The following is a 19,760-nucleotide window of genomic DNA, read 5'->3' as shown; positions in this document are numbered from 1 at the left end:
CTAACATATAAAAAAAATACAATTGTAATATCATTTTGCAAATACTTTTATAAATTATATATATGGCAGCGAGTTACATTGTATTTAACTTTTTGCTATATTTTTTTAATTAAAAAATCTTTTACATGATAACACTAGTCAGAACTTATAATTTTAAGTATGAACCAATTGGAATCAATTGTAATATTCATTTTCTGTTCCGAGAGTGGTTGAAGTAGAAATTTTTGGTTTTTTAAGAAAAATTTAATCAAAATTTTGATTAAACCTTAAAAAAATAAAAGAAGTGCTTTTGTAACTTAAAATCGATAATGCTGAATAATTTTGTGTCATTTGTCCAATTCAATGTATATACTTTGTGTTTTTAAAACTTTGAAGGGGTAAATTAACCTCATTGCCAAATTACCCAGCCTGGAATATGCAAAAGAAAGCGAAATAAATGTTTTTTGATCAAGTCAAAACATTGTCGTGTCTCCGTTATTACACACACATATACACACACACTCACCAGAAAACACTTGATTCCATTTTTTGCAGGTTTATTGGCCGAAGCATTCAGCTCAAAAATTCAACTATTATATTAAGAGGTATCATCAATTTATAAACAACTTCATGATCATTATTAATTAGTTTAAGCTCGTTACTAGCTAGTTTCATATCATCATTTCTGTGTTATTGCATGTTATTAATTTTCAGCTAAATTCTCTTTTTTTAACTGTAAATGATTAATATTCTTAATACCTAAGTTTTGATTCTCTGTTTATTTACATTTATAATAATATATTATTATTTCAAACAGTTTTCTTAAAACCTTGATCAGATCATCAATATTTGTGATCCTAATTCAATTTTTTTCCAGATAAATTTTAGTGTTATTTTTAAAAAAATATTATATTAATGATAATAGAGCTTTCAGTCTGATATTTAAGGTTCTATTTTTTTATTTGATGATTGACTCTTTATTATTTATGTATTTCCAAATAAATATAAACAGTTCATATAGTTGATGTTATTAGCTGTCCAATTATTTTAATTAAAAATTTATTAATTAATATATTAGGCCATCTGTTAAAAAGGCCACAAAAGAACCTGGTTGCTTACCAATACTAACAACTACTATTTTCAAAGACAAATATAATCCTTTTTGCCTCTTAATTTTCTTATGAAATTAACTATTTAATTATTAAGTTAAGATATCTTTGATTGGTACGTTTACAAATGAGCCTACAAATCTGTTGCTGGCTGCTGCCACATGTTATGATTAGTGGCTAATTAAGGTACAAAGAGAGAAATTTGTGTAGAGTAATTTTTATATATATAAAAAAATTCTTAGCCGTTGATTATGTCATGTGTTAATGTCTGATTTTTAGGCATATTTTTAGTCACATTGATCAATTTCATCTTTTTTATTTTTCTATTTATGATTTATGATTGTTTTAGATAAATTGTTTAAAAATGTCACATCAATTTTCAACAAAAACAAGGTAAGTTGTTAAACTAGTAAAGTCACCCAGCTACGGTTGTCTTACTCAAAAGTATATATTGAATTACTTTTAAATAGAAAATGTAGCTGGGTGACTTAATTAGACACAATATATGTTCAATGACTTGACCACATTTTTGCTGAAAATTGGTGCAGCTTTTCTGGATATTTTCTTTTGTACATATCGATAATCTCTATTACTTTATACACAACACGACCTTTTTTATGTGGGATTCATGTAACTATGTAATTAAGTAATCAATATCAACCTCAATTGTCAGGAATGAAGATCCTTTAGGGGCTGAATTTGATATAAACCTGCACTAATCATAAGCATTTCCACATATGAAATAATACACTTATAGTGTGATAACTAATGCCATGATTACTATGCTGAATTGCTAACATACGAAACTATACGCCTTAGAGGACACCCTTTTGTCCTTTTTTTCTCTTATATTTTTGGTGGCCATCAAAACTGGGCATGCATTGAATTGATGTAGGTTGCTTTAAGGAGTTTAAGCCTTCTATAACTTTCTTTTATTGCGATTTTTAGGGTCATGTTAAACTGTGCCTAAGATAGAAACTGTCTTATCTTGTTGACAAGCTCTACTCAATTTTTTTCATCAAGATTTAAGGGGCATTTAATGGGGAAGCGTCGTTTTAGAAATAGAATCAAGTCCATGGTTGGAGGTCTCATTGACATCGACAAAGATGAGGAACTTAAAGGGAGCAATATAGGTATGTACTATATATATATATATGAATTGTCGTATATTTTCATTCTTATAACAAATTATAGTATTGTCAAAGTACATGAAAGTGAGTTGACGATCGATCATGCATAAAATGATAAAACGATGTATTCTTATTTTTAGAAACGGAGGACAATTACAAGAAGATTATAGAGCTTGTGAATGAGGATGATCAACAAGATAAGAACAAACTTGTTGGATTGCTTGAGGAATTCCACAATCGTTACCAATCAATTTATGAGCGTTATGATAATATAACTGGCAAACTGAAAGAGAAAGTCCGTTCAAAGAAAGAAAAAGAAAAAGATTCTTCTTCCTCGTCAAGTTCTGATTCAGATGATTCTTCTAATAAAAATGGAAGCAAAAACGGGAAGTTGGAAAACCAGATTGATATGGTGACAGACAGCCTCAAGGAAGAGCTTCAAGCAGCTAATATAGAGATTGACGAGTTAAAGAGAAAGTTAAAAGTTGAAACAGAAGAAAAGATAGTATTAAAGTCACAAGTAACAGAAACAGAAGAAATGTTTAACGAGTTGAAACTCCAATCTGATGGATTGCATGAAGAAAACTCCAAACTTTTGGCTGAAAATAGAGATCTCAGTTTGAAACTTGAGAACTTCACAGTGGTTGAAAGTGAACTGTATCGGAAAATAGAAGATATCAATAGAGAAAACACCGGTTTGATAATGGAGAAAGAAACAGCCCTGACTACTATCGAAGAACTAAGAGCCATTATTGTTGAATTGAAAGGAGAAAAGAAGGATCTCGAGTCAGAATTAGTAGGCTTGAAATGTGAATTCAGTGAAATGAAAGACAAATTGCAAACAACAGAAGAGGAGATATCGATTCTGTTTCAAAAATTGGAAAATGCTGAGTTGGAGAACAAAACTCTCTCTGTTGAATGTAGCCAATTAAGAGAACAGTTAGCTGAGAAAGAAAATGAGCTTTCAATGCAGACGGAAATGAATGAATCTTTCAAGAACGAAGCTGAAAGTAAAATGAGTGGTATCAGGGAAGAACTCGAGTCTTTACGATTCCAAAAAACAGAAATTGAAAAGCAGAAAGAAGATGAAATATTGGCTCTCCAAGAGAATCTCAACAATCTGCAAAGGGAATTGGAATCTTTACACATTCAGGTGAATGATAAGCAACTAGAATTAGAATCCATAATCATCCAAAAACTAGAATCCGAAAATCTGATCAAGTGTTTGAAAGAGGAGATCACAAATATGAACAGTGATCAAGAAAGATTACTGGGGGAAAAGGAAATACACAGGTCCTTGATCAAAGAACTTGAGAATAAAATTGAAGAAATGTCAAATGAAATCCAAAGTGGTCACCAGTCGAAAGAACAGATTGTTGATCAGCTGGAAGAAACCATAGAAGACCTCAAAAGTGATCTTGAAATGAGAGGAGATGAAATAAACACGTTGACTGAAACAGTCCGAAATCTGGAGGTCAAAATCAGGCTAGCAAACCAGAAGCTTCGTGTAACTGAACAGATGTTAAACGAGACCGAACACGATCACGCAACCAAAGAAGAAAAACTGCATCAAGAAAACAAAACTTTAATGGACAAAATGTCTACATTGTCCCAAACGATCACCGCCATCAAACAAGAGGTCCAAGAAAAAGTCCACGAGACCTTGACTGGCATTGACTCGCTCAATGTAAAGTTTGAAGAGGATTACGGACACTTGACAACACGTGTTTATGAAATCAGAAATGAAATCCAAGCCGCACAGATTCAGGTCAAGCATATGAACGAAGATACAAAACAAAAAACTGAAGAAATGGTGACGAAGTTAAAAGTTTCTGCAGGGGAGAATGCCAGTTTGATGAAATCATTGGAGAACATGAAGATTGGAATTGTGAAAAAGGATGAAAAGATTGGAGAGCTAGAGAACACAATCCTTATGAAAGAAGAATGGATATCAGGTTTTGGAGAGGATAAACGGGAGGCTATAAAGCAGCTGTGCATATGGGCTGATTATCACCGTGATCGTTATGATCATCTTCAAGAGCTACTTTTGAAGACAACTCCGGGTTCAAGAAGGCAGACAGTGAGTTAAGCTGATATAGATACATATCATCAATCTTTACAAAATGACACGCCTGTTTACGAACTATTGATGTTCTTAAACACGTGTCAAAGAGTAACTGGTACCATTTTTATGAAACAGATATATTGAATAGCTTTGCCTATTTTGTGATTTTGAGTTTTCGGACTGTTTGGAGTGTTGGTTAAGTTGTATGTTTTGGCATAACAAATTGGAGTAGACAGGTGTGTATAACAGTGAAAGCTTCACTGTCATTTAATAATATTTGATTTCTTCATTAATTTGGACTGTTTACACTTAATAATGTGTTGCTATTTTTGCATATGTTTTATAAGGAGCATAATTAGCAATGTCATGAAATACATTGTGTGATTATTGTCAGCTGAAAAACCATTAATTCTTACAGGCTCCTTCATGATACTTGTAAATGACACTGAGCAAACTAATTGGCATGTATAAAATCTAGACTTTAGAAATATCTTTAAATAGTGGATGAATAATCAAAATCGAATGTAAAAATAACTAAAGAAAAAGCATAAGATTTCTTGAGAGTGGTCAGAGAAAAGATTCAGAAAATACTCATATTTGGTTAGATTTAAGGCACACTCCAAAGGCTGCCAAATGTGTTGTATCAATTAAAAAGTTTGAGTTCAAAGTTTATACCAACATGTAAATTACATTGACTTACAATAAATGGAAACGATAATGAAGACAGGAATCTAATATCTTCCTATCTTTTAAAAAATATATATAAAAAAGAGATGTAAAATCGTAAGAAGATGAGCAAAAGACTGCCTTTAAAATAACAACATAATTAGTGTAAATGTTATAAGTGGAATGAAAAGAAAAATAACGGAAGCCACTCTTATATATCAGAGCCAGGTTTCGATCCTGGGACCTGTGGGTTATGGGCCCACCACGCTTCCGCTGCGCCACTCTGATTTGTTGATATATCTCTCTCATTCATTAAATTTTACCTGTTCGTACTTCTTTTTCGTTGCTTTTATTTAGCCTTATCAATATTTGCTTTGTCCTTTTCAGAAACTAATATGATATACTAAATGATTTCGAAAGTATATTGCAACTCGACAAGTTAGTTTTTTCTATCTAAAAAGTCTCTACATTTTATTAATTCACCAAAAATTTAAACCTTCCTATCTTATAAATATTTATAACTAATGATTAGATTTCATTTATATAACTTTAAAATTGAATATAACATCGACACAAACAACTTTTATTTAGCTCTAAAATACTTATTTATATGAAAATGAAAAGTTTTAGAATTCATGATGTATATCCATTTCTAAAATATCACTACACATAAATCTAGTTTCTTTATATCAAATGAGGTTACAATTGTTTTACGTGTTTAAATAAGTCGTGAAATTCATAGTTTTGATTGGAATAAGATAGAAATTGTCTGATAAATATAAAGGCATTATCATGACGTTTCTACAGAATATTTCAAATTTAAACCTCTCTAAGTAGGGAAAGGTACTAATGATCACAAGAATAGTAGATATGGCACATCTGAGTAAAGACTCACTCTTAGTAGATGCTAGGTAAACCTCCTGCGCTTGCCCGTATACATTGCACTATGATCTACTTTTTTCTTTTAATTTCTAAGAAGCTGTTACATGATTTAGTCGTCACAGCTGAGCTTAGTCCCCACTTCCCAATTGCTAAAAAAAGATCATTATAATCCAGATGTCTATTATGTCAAGCCAAAAAAGTGAAACAAACCGGCTAAGACTGCCTCATGAAAGAATCTTACAATATACTGGAATGATATAAAGTTTTAAACTGAAAAAATATACTCTTGATAGGCTGATAGTAACATATTAAATTTTGGCAATTTTTGGTTCCTGAAATGATATAAACTTAGAAATGTAAAGCAAATCACTAATCAACATAAAACTCCATTAGCTCTCTATTATATGTTAAATACTAATCAACGAATTATGTCGTTCCCTGTTTTTTCAACCCATGAGAAATCCTTATTACATACTGTTCATACATACAATAACAATAATCATAAATAAACTGGGCTATAACTGACAGAGAATGTCCTCTGGAGTCTGGGTGCGTATAAGGGACGTCTCCACTATATCAACAACGGCTAGTTCTAAATCGCTTTGTTCCCCAAAGCGATAAATGAAAGAGATGAAAGAAAAAAAAACTTCGTAGTTTTACCTCCTTACCCTTTTGCACACAAAACTAACACAGATGGTGAATAAAAATATAATTGTTTGTTTCAATCAGATATCCTCATATCTACCTTGAGTACATCCTTAACCACCTCGTACGACACAAAAGCAATGGCTATCGATGGAACCACCTAAAGAAGAAAAATCTTGTATAAGAAACTGTTTCCAGATCACAGTACAAAAAAACATTCCTTGTAGTAGGTAGAAAATTAAACCTGACCACCATTGTATATCGACTAATTATATACTGACCTTGACCGAGTTGGGAACCAAACCCTTGTACAGAGCGCCAAAACCCTCATAACGAACAGTTTTCCGGAATGCATCAACCATTCCAGTGTATTCAAGTGCTGACTTGCCCTCCCCAGTAACTACTGAACCTGCATCTTTCCACCCAACCATTTGCATTCTTCGGCGTATCACATCAAGAGGATAAGCAACTGTCTGTCCGACAGTTCCTGCTGCCGCGCCACATGCAAGCTTGGTTGTCACACCCAACTCTGCGTCCTCAGTTAGTCCAAATGGTCTTGATTTCACCAACCAGTCTTTTAAAGATTCGTATACCGCAAAATTCAGCCCCACGTATGGAATCTAGAAACAATCATGAGCGTAAGGTAAGCTTATCTCTTGACACAGTAAAGGATTTGAACTAAACAATATCTTCAGTTATTCCAATATCTTAGATATAGAGTCTATTCCAACAACCAACAATGCATCGATGTATGTTAATGTTCAGACACTGTACTACTGTAGAATTACAGCCCGACTACTCATTATATGTGTTTTGAAAGTGATTATATGATATCCAATGCTTACGAGTCGAACAATTAGATTTCAAAAAAGTCAAACAATTAGCTGATAGTCCTAGGGTGTGGCTTTTTTTGTTTGAAGTTGTAACGAAAAGATGTTTAAGACTTCGAGTGTAGGGCAATCTAATGAATAAGAAGATAGTAGACAGAACTACCAAAATGAGCTGATTTTAAGGGAAAAAAGAAAGTAGAGATTGATTTTTAAATGGGAGTAATACTATCTTAAGTTAGGTTTCTAAGTCGGTAAATCGGTAACTAGGTAACTTTAGGGTACCCTCACATAAGCAGTTGTCATGTAGCTGGAAAAAATTTAATTATCCAAAACTTGATTTATCAAATAAACAAAAAAAAAGATATACATGAATGTCGTAATGATTAGGAAAATTCTGAAATTTAACTTACAACACCAATGACTGATGGAAGCCATCCTTTATATAATGCACGTGGGCCTTCTTCACGGAGTACTGTTTTAAGAGCATGTGCAATTCCTCTATACTGGCTAGGAGATTTATCAGTCTGCAAATACAAATTACCAATCGGTTAAAAGCCTACGCCAACGGTAGATACTAAAACTTGCATACTACATGAGCATGCAGATCATAAACGATACCTGGACGGTAATCCGTCCTCGAACCAAGTCCATTGGATAGGTAGCTGACATGGCAATTATTCCAGCACAAGCTCCAGCTCCAAGGCGTAGGAGAGGGGTGAGTTCAGCATCCTCTGGAAGAGAAGACAAACCATTATCATCACAGACATGTGTTTTATAGAATATATATGTACTTTAAGTTAAAAAAATAAGTCTAACCAAGTAATTCTATTCATGGATGAGCTAATTTGGTAATGTGTTTCATAACAATAAGAATGAATATAGCCGTACCATTTCCAGGTTGCTTCCGATACAGCCACAAGATTCCCCTGTTAAATTGTTAACGCAGAAAAAAATCTTGGTTAAGCATAGATATCAAAAGCAATCTGTTTTGACTTGAAGAAAGATTCTTTTGTATTGAAAAAAGGCATGTATGCTTACTTTGACGCCTCTTCATAGCTAAAGAACTTGACAGCAGAGTTTGGGACAATGCGAGCACAATTCGTGCCATTGCCTTTAAACATTCCGCGCAAACCCTCTGTTCTCCATATATATTTTAGTCCCTGGATTGTTCCATTGTACTTGATTGCATGAGGATTTTGAACCTGCAATGCAACATAATTAACTGTGTTTAGTATTCTCATCTCTGCTTGCACCATGGCTTTAGAATGATGTGACAAAAGTTCAACTCGTTTTACTTGTCATGTTTGTTAAAAACAGGGAATTCATCTTTTTATTAACTTTGGTGTGGTTCATTTTAGACTAACCAGACCTGCATGGAGTTAAAAGTTTAGTGTTCTAATTAATAGCAACTAACAGGTCAACCGCGCATAGCTACGGCGTCGATAATAGTTTGCTATGGTGTGTATGTGTGTGTGCGTTTGTCTGCACAAATGGTGTTTCCTGGAAGATGGAGGAGAGAGTTGAGGAGTAGGGAGATGGGAGACGAATGAAAAGATTAAATGGCAAATAGGTGAGAGTGAGAACTGAGAAAGTAAAAGTAGTGGTCTATATCAAACTTAGGAAATGGATGGTTGAGATCAAATCTTAACTTAAGTTTAAGAGATTTGAATATGTTTTATAATATAGTATAGATAAAGGATTCATAGAGAAAAGTTAAATATGAGAGCAAATTAAAAAACCCGGACCAAATAAGCAATGAAACATCTTTTTAACAAGGGCAAGAATAGGTTGAGTAAGACATCATCAGTTTCAGTCAAATAAACACAATCCATATGGTAAACTAACTCCACTTGTTGGTCAACCACAAGGGTTAAAATCAAAACAATCCAAATTCTTCAAAGAGGACACATGGCATGCCATACTAGGTCAATCAAAACTGTATAAGTTTATTAGATAGAGAACATTCCATTACTGAACATGCCTACAAAGCAATGAACTTTTCTATTCAGTTTTCCCAGAGTATTTGGTCTTATTTTCAGTTCTAATTCCTGTTTGTGTAATGCCTTATTTACCAAAAAAAATCCAAGATAGGAGTTGAAGAAAACTGGGAAAGTGTCAAAATCAATCTGAGAAAATATAGCATTTGGTAAGGTAATGGCTTCTATAACTAAACTGAACAAAATGTCAAAAAGAACTTACATAGTGAGACTAGAATTTTTACAAGGGACTAACATCTTTCATCTTAGTATCTTACGCTACTTATAATATTTCCTATCATGCGGATTTCACGATAATTAACTATTTCTAAGTTCACTTCGCTAAACATAAGAAAAATAGACACAGGATCAACCTGGAGCAAAATTTTTAGACGTTCCAGGGGAGCGACGGCAGTACGTGATCTGCAACAGAAAGTAACGAAATTAACTGTAAGCAAAAACCTATCAACCTATCACGCAAAACTTATCAGTTAAAGATAGTTAACTAAATTCGCAAATCATTGTCAAGGCTTAGATATTAAAACACACATGGAAAATTTAAGAATGTTGTGATAAGCCTGGACGTTTTGGCCAAGGCTACCAGCAATGACTTCTGCGTTGCTGTTTAGTTAGCAGTTGATTCCATGTAATATTTGATTATTTATTTATTTCAACTATTCTTAAGTTTATTATATATCTGGGGAACAAGTATGTTGTTACTCAAGACATAAGTCGTCTGTTTAAAGAGTCTAGAATTAGGAATCGATTACTGGGTATTATTTTCTGAGTCAGACTCTAGAGACCAACCTACATGTCAAAATTGTAGGATTATCTGTTTTTTTTTTTTCCTTTCATTTATTCTTGAATTATATAATAAATTAGCAGAGTTCTTATAATGTTGTTCTAGAGTTCATTAAATATCTCTATCATCACTATTTTATTAGGCATGAATTTGTCCATACCAAATTCATTCAAATCAGCTTTACTTGGTTTCCCTTCCTTTCACACCAGACTGCATCGCGTTTAACTTTTTAACCATCCACCTAAAGCATGTTCTTTTTCTAAATGTAATGTACTAGATGGCTAGATCCATAATATCAACTTCATCTCTCCAACAGTCTTTTTCTAAATAGCTTTTTAGTTGCTTCAAAATATTCTAAAGCATAAAGGGGAAGTAGTTCTACTAGTTACTCATTATATGGAATAATGCTTTTGAAAAGAGCAAAGCATAAAACCATTATATCCACATTCTCAGATTTCTTTTCTTCCCACAGATAGTCCACTCATTTACTTAAAAAAAAGTATTTGCATAACCTATACTTCTTCAGACTGGATTTAAAAAAGAAAGCAAAAAACTCCATAATATTATCAAAATTTCATATCTTATTATCAAATCTTGATAACAAGTCAACTAATGATTGTTCTTCACCTAAAACAGGATATAATTTAATAATTTATCTTCTTCTTTTTTTCAACATCAAACCATATCATCTTTGAATTTAATTCATTTCTCATAATAAAATACTATACTACCATTCACACTCTCATAATCACTAACTTTCAGTTAAATCAAAAATAAAAATTTAGACCCGCAAAAATTTAAGATAATTCAACCTTCATGCATCAGTTTATGTGACAAGTAATCAAAAATTTCACATATTTATGCCTACACAAAAAGAATATAATTTAATAAGTAATTTATCTTGTTTATTTTCAACATCTACTCAGAATCATCTATGAATTTAATTCATTTCTTCAAATGTAATAATCACTATTTTCAGCTAATCAAATTTACTTATAGTAATTCTTATTTGGCAGGTAATTATAAAACACTACTACCAGTAATCAATGTAACCAGTAAGCATTTAATTTCACAAATTTATAAGATATATATATATATATATATCTTGTGTATGTATATGTTTTTGTTTAATTGATTCTGTTATATATGTGTGACTGTATTTATTGAATTCAATCTCTCACACACACGCGAGCGCGCGCGCCCACACACACACTATATAAATATATATATAATAATTAGATTAATTGTATTTTATTTTATATATAAATGAAAAGAGAATAAAGAAGAGAACTGACACTCCACCGGCGACACCACCGGCGACAAGCGATTTACAGATTCCGAGCAAAGTTTGACGGCTGGGAGCCTTAACACCTTCACTAGCAATCTTAGCTTCTTCGGCGATATTAGCGATCGTTGCGCTTGTTTTACCGACTACATCTTCCGACGCCATATTCACCGGAACCCTAGCTTAATTCGCCGTCGTTACTTTTGTTTACTCCTCCGGTGATCTAAGGAAAGAAAAATGAATATATTTGTATTTATATATACGAGAGAGAGAGAGAGAGAAAGAGATTGATTTAAAATTGTATATATATAGTGTGGATAAAGTTATATTAAATGGAAAAATGATGGTGATCAGAGAGATGACTTATAGGAAGATTGCACGTGTTGTTGAGGAAAATGTATTAATCCGTTTATTTTAGTTTAGCTGAAAAAATACGGGCCTTGGCATTTTTGGATTACGAATAGTGAGATAACTATAAAATAAAATTACTCATATAAACCCGTGTCTCACGATAGAACATAAAATAATCTACTCGTTCTCATCGACAATTACTATAATAAAATTTTGACTTACTTTTTCAGTTTTTTCTTTAAAAAAGATAACCTCTCAATGGCCGTGGATTAATAAAGCATGATATACATTTAGGCTAAGTACGGGGCCTTTCGTCTTACAAAGATAAAATATCCGGCTTTTAAGTATGAACATTGATTCGTATGTTATAATTTTTAATCATAAATTACTAAACATGTTTCTTATTATTATACAATATAACTTCCTAAAATGTGTTTGCTGGTGTAATCACTTTTTAGATAAAATGCTACATAAATAATGCTACCTCAATTAAAGAATCCATGTGAGCTAAAATAACAAACAACATTATCATGATTAATAAGATTTGAACGCTAAATGATTTAGATGAAACAAATTGACAACTTTTAATGATTTAAAAAGAAATAAGAAAAACTACAATGGTCTCGAAGGGAGAAATGAAAAAATATAAGAGTTTAAAAACAAAAACCTAAAAAAACCCTCAAAACGCACGCTCCAAACACATGTCCAACGTTTATTTCAATCGGCATGATGATGTTGAATTTAGATGCCGATGTTGCGTTCATGTTGATGCTAATGTGTAGGGGGTGAGGATGCCACTTGTTGATGGATATTAATGTCCCATGGTGATGTTTTGTTGAGAGGTGATTGTGTGTTCTTTAATCTTAGCCTTGGTTTTATTTAAAAGTATGCAAGACCTTTTGCATTGTCAATAAAGTTGAAGGACTGAAAGTGTATTTTTTTTAAGATAAAGGGTCAATCATGAGTGGGCCTTATTCATTCAATATACCCGTTTGTACCTTATATTCGGTAACGTTAACTTCATCGGGCAAATCTTATATATGCATCAAAGAGCACAAGCAACAAGAGTATTATCACAGAAAAAACATATATTCAAAATTATTCAACATGTAGATCATTTATGTGTTTTCTCCTCACAATTTGATTGATTGTTCCCAGATTTGTGTTTTTTATTATAACCGTTTTTAATTTATATGAACAAAACTATCAACTCTTTCATTATTGTTTTATGTTTTAACTCAAATCGATTTGAAAAGTGTTTCAACAAATTTGTTTTCTCTTTCAGTTTTATGTTTACCACATCATTCACCTTATTGAGTCAAAACTCAAAACTGTTAAGTAATAAGTCCCGATGTGATATTGACGCAAACGTTTTTGATGATTTTGTGTGTATTGAAACTCGATGCTCTAATAATCCATTTTATTATCCTAAAAAGTGGCAAAGGAAATAATTGCAAGAGATGACTAACTTCTTCCGCATAAAAGTCAAATTCCAAACTTTAAACTAATAGTCAATTTCTTTAACATAAAAGTCATTGAATATACGTGATTATCAGACATCTGCGACTAGCATTTCCCTTTCAAAATTTGATCGAAAATAGTTTTTGGAAGATGAGGCTAGCTTCAATCTTGTGGTTTAGATTACACGTTACAAGTTGGAACTGAGAGTGATCTTGGGTTTCATATGTAAGGCTCATAGTGATGAATCTTGTCCCCTCATGCGTATGAAGGGTCAAAAACAAAAAGATGTAAATATTCATGCCATATATATTTTATAATAATCGAAACAAATTCTACTGTCGTGTTACATTCGGAAAAATACGGGCTTTGTTCATTGTATCAATACACGCACAGTTTGGATAGTATGTAATAGCAATGTGTATTAGCATAATAAACTTGAAATAACTAAATCTATTGTTAAATTTTACCAATTTGTTCACCATTGACGTTGGTTGATTTTTTAACTATTTTCTTATTCTAAAGTTTTCGTTTGGTTCAATAATATGCCTATTGTTATAAGATATATCTTGTTTTTGATGCCTAATGGACGTTTTTGGTGTTTCTTTTAGGATCGGGTTGAATATATGTACTATCTTTTCATTTAGACGAATAGAAACAACGACATAAGCTATCATTGGAGCAATCGTGCTTGAAGGAGAATGCCTCTAGGTATAGGAAAAAGCAAACGTGACATGGATTTTTATTTAAAAAAAGCCTCTTCAACGACAAAAGCCTTTGTTGTACCAGTAGACGAGGTGACCTGCCAATTACAAAGAACTTGCGATTTTTACTTGGCTTTTAAGAGTTTCGTTCTTCTACACTAAATGCCTTTGATTCGATACATGCTCTTTCATATGATGACAAATAAAATGTGAGAACTTTAGCCCATTTATACTAACGAAATGACTTAAATTAAGTTTTTTTATAAATCAAATTGCGCAAATTAAATGAGCCAAATAAAAAAAAGGTAAAGATAGATCAAAAGAAGGATGGATATAATATGTTTCATAAAGAAAAAGGTTATGTGGAAAAAAAAATACTGTTTCGTGATAAGTAAAATAATACTTAAAATTATACTAAAACTGATAAAAATAAATAAATTAATGGGCCAAACTGGCCCGACCCTCCCGTTTCAAATCATCAAATATGAACAAATGATCCATCTCTATCAACAAATTAAAGCCCATAACCTTTTGGGTCGTACTTTCAGGACGTAGCAACTTCACATATATTCAACATCATTAAACCATATGGGCAGGTTGAACCAGTTAATTGAATTCTTCTGGCCCATTTGCCCCTACAGATTATCAGTAACACATAATGGAGACTCTCAGAGTTCTTTTCATTTATTGGAAAGGAAAAAGGAAGCATATACTGTACGTACTTAATCACTATACAATACTCACACAAAAATTTATCAAAGTGATGCTTTTGTTGCCTTCAATTTGTAGCTAGTGTATGGTCTTGGTTGTGAATTTAATATCCCATTTGTTGTAATGTAAGAGCAAAGTTTGCATAACATTTGTTAATTTTTGGGTAATCATCTCACTTAATAACGACCTAGCTACTTGTAATTATATATATATAGAGAGAGAGCACACAGAGTGGTGCACTACGTACATCACCAGAACACACACGACGAGTCGACGACGACCATTACGTACACTGAACACAAAGTGGAGTTTAAGACTGATGAAGCCGTTAAGCTGACTGAACATGGAGTGGTAATGTTCATGGAATCATGGTGATAGGCCCATCACATTGTCCACATATATATATATAATTAATTAAACCAAGATGTCGATCAGAAAATTTTGTTTGCTAAACAAGATCATTAATATTATTTAATAGAGATTATAATAATAATAATCTTACATACATAAATAATATATGCAAATTAATGGCACAGATAGGACCATAGGAGTACAGTGAACAGAACAATACATGCTGATGTGATACTCACAGAAATTAAATTTAATCAAAGCAACAAAGGAGATGATGTGGGAACTTTCACGAACAAATTTTGGTGCTTTTTCTATGTGCATGTCTTCATTGCTACAATTGTTCTTCAAGGTACCTTTGTTTGACTTTGCAACCCATGTAATGTTTTTGTCTTATTGGGACTGATCGATTCGTTGTGCAATACATCTGGTTTTTGTCATATGAGATCAATTTCAAATTTGTAATTAAAAAAAGAAATAATAAACACATTTTTGGTTTGTAAATTGAACTACTACAAATTTACCAAGGCCCGATGTCTTTTTACTGTTTGAACTAGTTTTTTACTTGTTAGAGTGAATTTTACACCTATCTTATGACTTGACGTATGAAATATCTAGACTTATAAGCGGTCAAACAATTACATATATACTTGATCAATGTGGGATCATGACCATTCCTCTGCCATACATCTCCCCTCGAGCATGATTTAGTATCATATCATTGATATTGTTGATGTGTATGATTTACTAATACCGTCTTCTAAAGTTATTGCATACATGTTTTAGCTATCAAAGTCAAAAATAAACCATGAATAATATATAATACGAGTAGCATGTTTTGGGGGAGTGGTTTGTTGTTAGGTGGGAAAACCAAATTTATCCTATGAATCATCCACCGCTACGTGCCAATATATGCTTGCGACATACGGAGTATTATATAAGTCCAATAGATATTTTGATTAATTTGGGGTCTAAAAAGCCAGTATTTTTCTAATAAAGTATTGTTTTCTAGCTCCTCAAAGAATTTCCAATCGTTTAATGTATAGATATTTTTTTTTCACAGTTTATTTTTACTCATCTACATAGAAATCATTCGCGAAGAAATGAATTTTATACTTATAAGTGCATATGCTATAAAATTTGTAGACACTTATTAATGTAAACATTTTTCTTCACGTTTTTAAATATGAAACTTTTAAATATACACGCACTTAATAATGTAGACATTTTGTACACATTTATAAGTGCGAACAATCCAATAAAAACTTAGGCAATTTTCAAAAGTGTATTGAATAAAGTGTGTATAATTGAGTCATTTACTAATTTGTTGTAGAGATTTGAAAAGGATTTTCCTAACGAACGTGTCATATGTATTATGTAGTGATCGTTACTTCGTTTGTTTACGGTGTAGTTTTTATTTTTATTTTTTTTGTTGTTGAATTTCAAGAATTACTACAAATTGAATTAACATGAAACTTATGTCTGAATGTAAATAGCTTATTAATTGAATCATATATAATATCCTCTCTTAACTAGTTTCTCTAACTATATCCATTATCGTGTCTTACATTACGTTTGATACAATTAAACTTTTTACTAGGGGTGATCATGGGCTCAACCCAATCCGGACCGCGACCCGGAAATTACAAAATATGTGGACCGAGGACTGGCCCACGTTGAGTCGGTCCGGTTCGGGTTATCATGCGGGCTCGAGTTTTTGCGGGCCAACCCGTAACCTGGAAAACAACAATATATTTGATGGTTTTTAAGTGTTTCTATAGTTTTCTTAATAATGGTTTAACTACATTACAATATCCCATTATGTTTCTCGTTTTGGCTGTGTTTTAACTATCAACAACAACGTTAAGAAACTATGTGAGACTCCGTAGTTACATTATTAACATGATTTTACATAAAAAAAAACGTTTGTGGGATGGAATCGAAAACCAAATCAAATAATGAAATACATATATAAATATATAAAAATACTAGTAAAAATAATATATATAATATAATACATATTTACGTGAGTCTACATGAGTACTATAACAATGTAATGTTAATATTGATCGGGTTGACAGGTTCTCGGGTTTTTCCACGGGTTAGCCCGCCCTAGCCCGCAACCCGAGATTTCATAAAATATAGGCCCGTTGACTGGACCATATACTTAACGGGTTGAGTCGGGCTCGGTTTTTTTCGAACCGGTTAAACGGGTTTGACGGATTGACCCGTATTTTGATCACCCCTACTTTTTACTAAGTGTACGTTTTTATATTAAGCTATATGTATTTGAAAGGGACTGTTTACCTAGCTAGCTAGGCACATTATCCGGCCACCACATTCAATTATTGAATCTTTACTTTTAAATTAGTTAATTTATGTTACAACCCATCAATGATTTATACTAGCTAGTTTACATGATAGCTAAGTTTTTGTAAATTATTATGTTACAATAATTAATGAAATTAAGGTCTCTTAAACTTAACCAATTTAAAGTTTTAGAAGTAAATCAATACAACACTCACATATATAACTGTAATAATCTGGTAGCTACACTGGTAACAATTGAAAATCAAAAACTATACATACATATATAGTTGAAGAGTTAACTATATAGTCCTCTACTTTATAATTAATTTAATTTGGCCATCAACATATGAAAACACATGCACCACATACCTTCCAAGTTCATTACTCATGCATTTTTATGGTCTCCATTCTACACTTGTGACTTCTTCCCTCTTTTTAGTACTCGCTTTTTGTACGTGTTCTATAATATGAATGGATAAATTAATTACTTATAAAATTGTTTAAAGTCAAAAGTTAAAACTATTACTGTATAAAAGATGATTTGACATTTTTAGTCAACTATATACTAGCTACTATAAAAAAATAAATCAAAACTGATCAGTCTATACAAAATACTTTTTATGACAATCAATATTTTTTTTGGGTTTAAGTATCTAATTTGATATTATAAGTGATTAGACACAAAAACACGAGTAATTAAAAAAATCATTCACTAAGAAAATCAGATTAACTTGTCCACACATCCTCTTCCATCTAGCTCAACACTCACCATTTATTTATTATACACTAGCTACTCTATATATGTACGATTAATTACTTGATCCATCTATATCTCTATATATACCATCAATCCATGCATAAAAAGCTTATACTATAACTTTTCTTAACCTCGATCATAACCCTCCTTTATCATCCACGTACATATACACTATTAATTACATATACATATATGAACACCTAGCTGCTAGTTGACCTGTCCAACTTAATTTTACACCTCCCCTAGCTATCTATCTATCTATCTACTTGAAGTCGACAACACCAAATTTAATTTAATTATGGAAAAGCAAAAAGAAGAAGCATCAATAATAAGCAAACAACGTGAAGTATGGGATTGTGGTAGTTCTCTTTATGACTCATTTGAGCTCAAATCCTTACAACATCAGCTCAACTCAGCCATCATTAATTCTTCTTCAAGAACCATGTCAATGCCTCACCTCTCTCACCACCGTCAACCACCACCGCCACCACCACCACCATCCACCTGCACCAACAACAAAAAACACTCCAAAATCTCTCGATCACTCCACAAGTTTCTCCGGTCAGTTTTTAGGCCTAAAACCGCACACAAAAGCTTATCAACACATCATGGAGTGTTTTATGTCTATGATACTACCGGTGCACTTTCTACCATCCCGGAAGTACCGGAAACTTTGCCGGAGTTTGATGGGTTTTCGCCGGAGATGAAGTCTTTGGTCAAAAGGTCAAGGTCTGACCGGTTTATGTCCACCTCATCATCTTCTATTGGTATATCATGTGTGTGACGTACAGTTTTATTAAACACATATATAGCTAGCATAGCTTGCTTAATTACAAAATGGTCAAGTGTTATTTTTATGATACTGGTATTATATATGTTGATAATATACTACTATAGTTTTGATATGTTCTGTATGACTTTTCTAGGTTAAAATAGTTTTTAACTAGTATTAATTCGGTCTTTTTTTTGGCTTTTTTATTAGTATATGCAAGATTATTATATGTGATTATGGTGCTGATTCAATTCCAAGTAGAAAATAATTTAACTAAAAAACATGATCGAATAGTCAATTCCTTATATCTGGGTTTTATTTATTTATTTTTTGCTTAATCATGAACGTTATTTATTAAATATTAAATTAAAAAAAAAAACATATACTCCACTTAGGTTAATTACTAATAAAACTGAATAGTATTGTTTATGGTTAATTACTAATTAATTAAAGAAACCAACTCCATTTAGGTGGGTTGGCTAGAGGTATCTTCTAAATCGAGGCCTCGGATGTGAGTTTTTTTTCCAAGGTCTTGGGTTTCTCCTCTCAAGATATTTTTTATGAGGAGGGGGTTGGAGGTCCAACGTTTTGTTGGTTAAAATTGTCCCATGCACGTCTGAATCGAAACTAACATTTTTAAAAAAAAAAAAAAAAAACTAATTAATTAAAGAAACCTTGCATAGTTGCATGCATGTTTTTACAAGTTTTGTTAGCTTTGATTATAGAACAATATCTTTGATTTTCTTAACGTGACGTGTTCATACATTGCTAAATTAATGATGCATGGTTGTGAAGACGGATATTTTTGACCACCAATAGTTAAATATTGATATATACATAGTCATCATATAAGTAACTTAACTTACATATGAATAATAAATAATCATAAAAATAGAAAAATTAATGGGCAACTAATATTATGGTAAAATCGATCCTGTATGGACAGTATGGTAATCATTTTTATACGGAGTAGTTTTTTA

At 32.1% G+C, this 19,760-nt stretch overlaps 3 protein-coding genes and 1 non-coding gene across 5 annotated transcripts; 2 read left to right on the top strand and 2 right to left on the bottom strand.

Moving 5' to 3' along the window:
- The first annotated feature begins 451 nt into the window (after window positions 1–451).
- Window positions 452–4,576, top strand: LOC122600090 (COP1-interactive protein 1-like). 2 transcript variants are annotated; one of them, XM_043772747.1, is made up of 3 exons: window positions 452–584; window positions 2,112–2,221; window positions 2,359–4,576. In XM_043772747.1, the coding sequence occupies exons 2-3, from the start codon at window positions 2,128–2,130 to the stop codon at window positions 4,305–4,307; spliced, it is 2,043 nt and encodes a 680-aa protein (XP_043628682.1). In that variant the 5' UTR covers window positions 452–584; window positions 2,112–2,127; the 3' UTR covers window positions 4,308–4,576. The 2 variants fall into 2 exon arrangements, with proteins under 2 accessions (XP_043628682.1, XP_043628683.1); XM_043772748.1 differs by having other exon boundaries at window positions 2,037–2,221.
- Window positions 4,577–5,165: 589 nt separating this feature from the next.
- On the bottom strand, window positions 5,166–5,237 carry TRNAM-CAU. Its single transcript has one exon. It is a non-coding gene; the product is annotated as a tRNA-Met (tRNA).
- Window positions 5,238–6,201: 964 nt separating this feature from the next.
- On the bottom strand, window positions 6,202–11,666 carry LOC122599573 (mitochondrial adenine nucleotide transporter ADNT1-like). The gene is made up of 8 exons (XM_043772095.1): window positions 11,380–11,666; window positions 9,657–9,705; window positions 8,345–8,508; window positions 8,195–8,232; window positions 7,925–8,037; window positions 7,717–7,830; window positions 6,758–7,096; window positions 6,202–6,636 (listed from the first exon to the last, which is right to left on the bottom strand). The coding sequence occupies exons 1-8, from the start codon at window positions 11,532–11,534 to the stop codon at window positions 6,553–6,555; spliced, it is 1,056 nt and encodes a 351-aa protein (XP_043628030.1). The 5' UTR covers window positions 11,535–11,666; the 3' UTR covers window positions 6,202–6,552.
- A 6,479-nt stretch (window positions 11,667–18,145) lies between these two features.
- Window positions 18,146–18,913, top strand: LOC122602384. Its single transcript, XM_043775074.1, has one exon. It carries the CDS (start codon window positions 18,307–18,309, stop codon window positions 18,790–18,792), a length of 486 nt encoding a protein of 161 aa, XP_043631009.1. The 5' UTR covers window positions 18,146–18,306; the 3' UTR covers window positions 18,793–18,913.
- Window positions 18,914–19,760: the final 847 nt, after the last annotated feature.

Source organism: Erigeron canadensis, chromosome 5, assembly GCF_010389155.1.
Source record: "Erigeron canadensis isolate Cc75 chromosome 5, C_canadensis_v1, whole genome shotgun sequence".
Lineage (NCBI taxonomy): Eukaryota > Viridiplantae > Streptophyta > Magnoliopsida > Asterales > Asteraceae > Erigeron > Erigeron canadensis.
Note: the sequence above shows the minus strand (reverse complement) of the source record. Positions and strands in the feature narration are given on the sequence as shown.

Bases quoted from the DNA above. Each gene is read 5' to 3' on its own strand.
- LOC122600090 (XM_043772747.1), top strand. From the start codon at position 2,128: ATGGGGAAGCGTCGTTTTAGAAATAGAATCAAGTCCATGGTTGGAGGT. The intron at 2,222-2,358 runs GTATGTACTATA...TCTTATTTTTAG, and splicing joins ACTTAAAGGGAGCAATATAG to AAACGGAGGACAATTACAAG.
- LOC122602384 (XM_043775074.1), top strand. From the start codon at position 18,307: ATGGAAAAGCAAAAAGAAGAAGCATCAATAATAAGCAAACAACGTGAA.
- LOC122599573 (XM_043772095.1), bottom strand. From the start codon at position 11,534: ATGGCGTCGGAAGATGTAGTCGGTAAAACAAGCGCAACGATCGCTAAT. The intron at 8,233-8,344 runs GTAAGCATACAT...ACAATTTAACAG, and splicing joins AGCTATGAAGAGGCGTCAAA to GGGAATCTTGTGGCTGTATC. The intron at 7,097-7,716 runs GTAAGTTAAATT...GATTGTTTCTAG, and splicing joins TTCCATCAGTCATTGGTGTT to ATTCCATACGTGGGGCTGAA.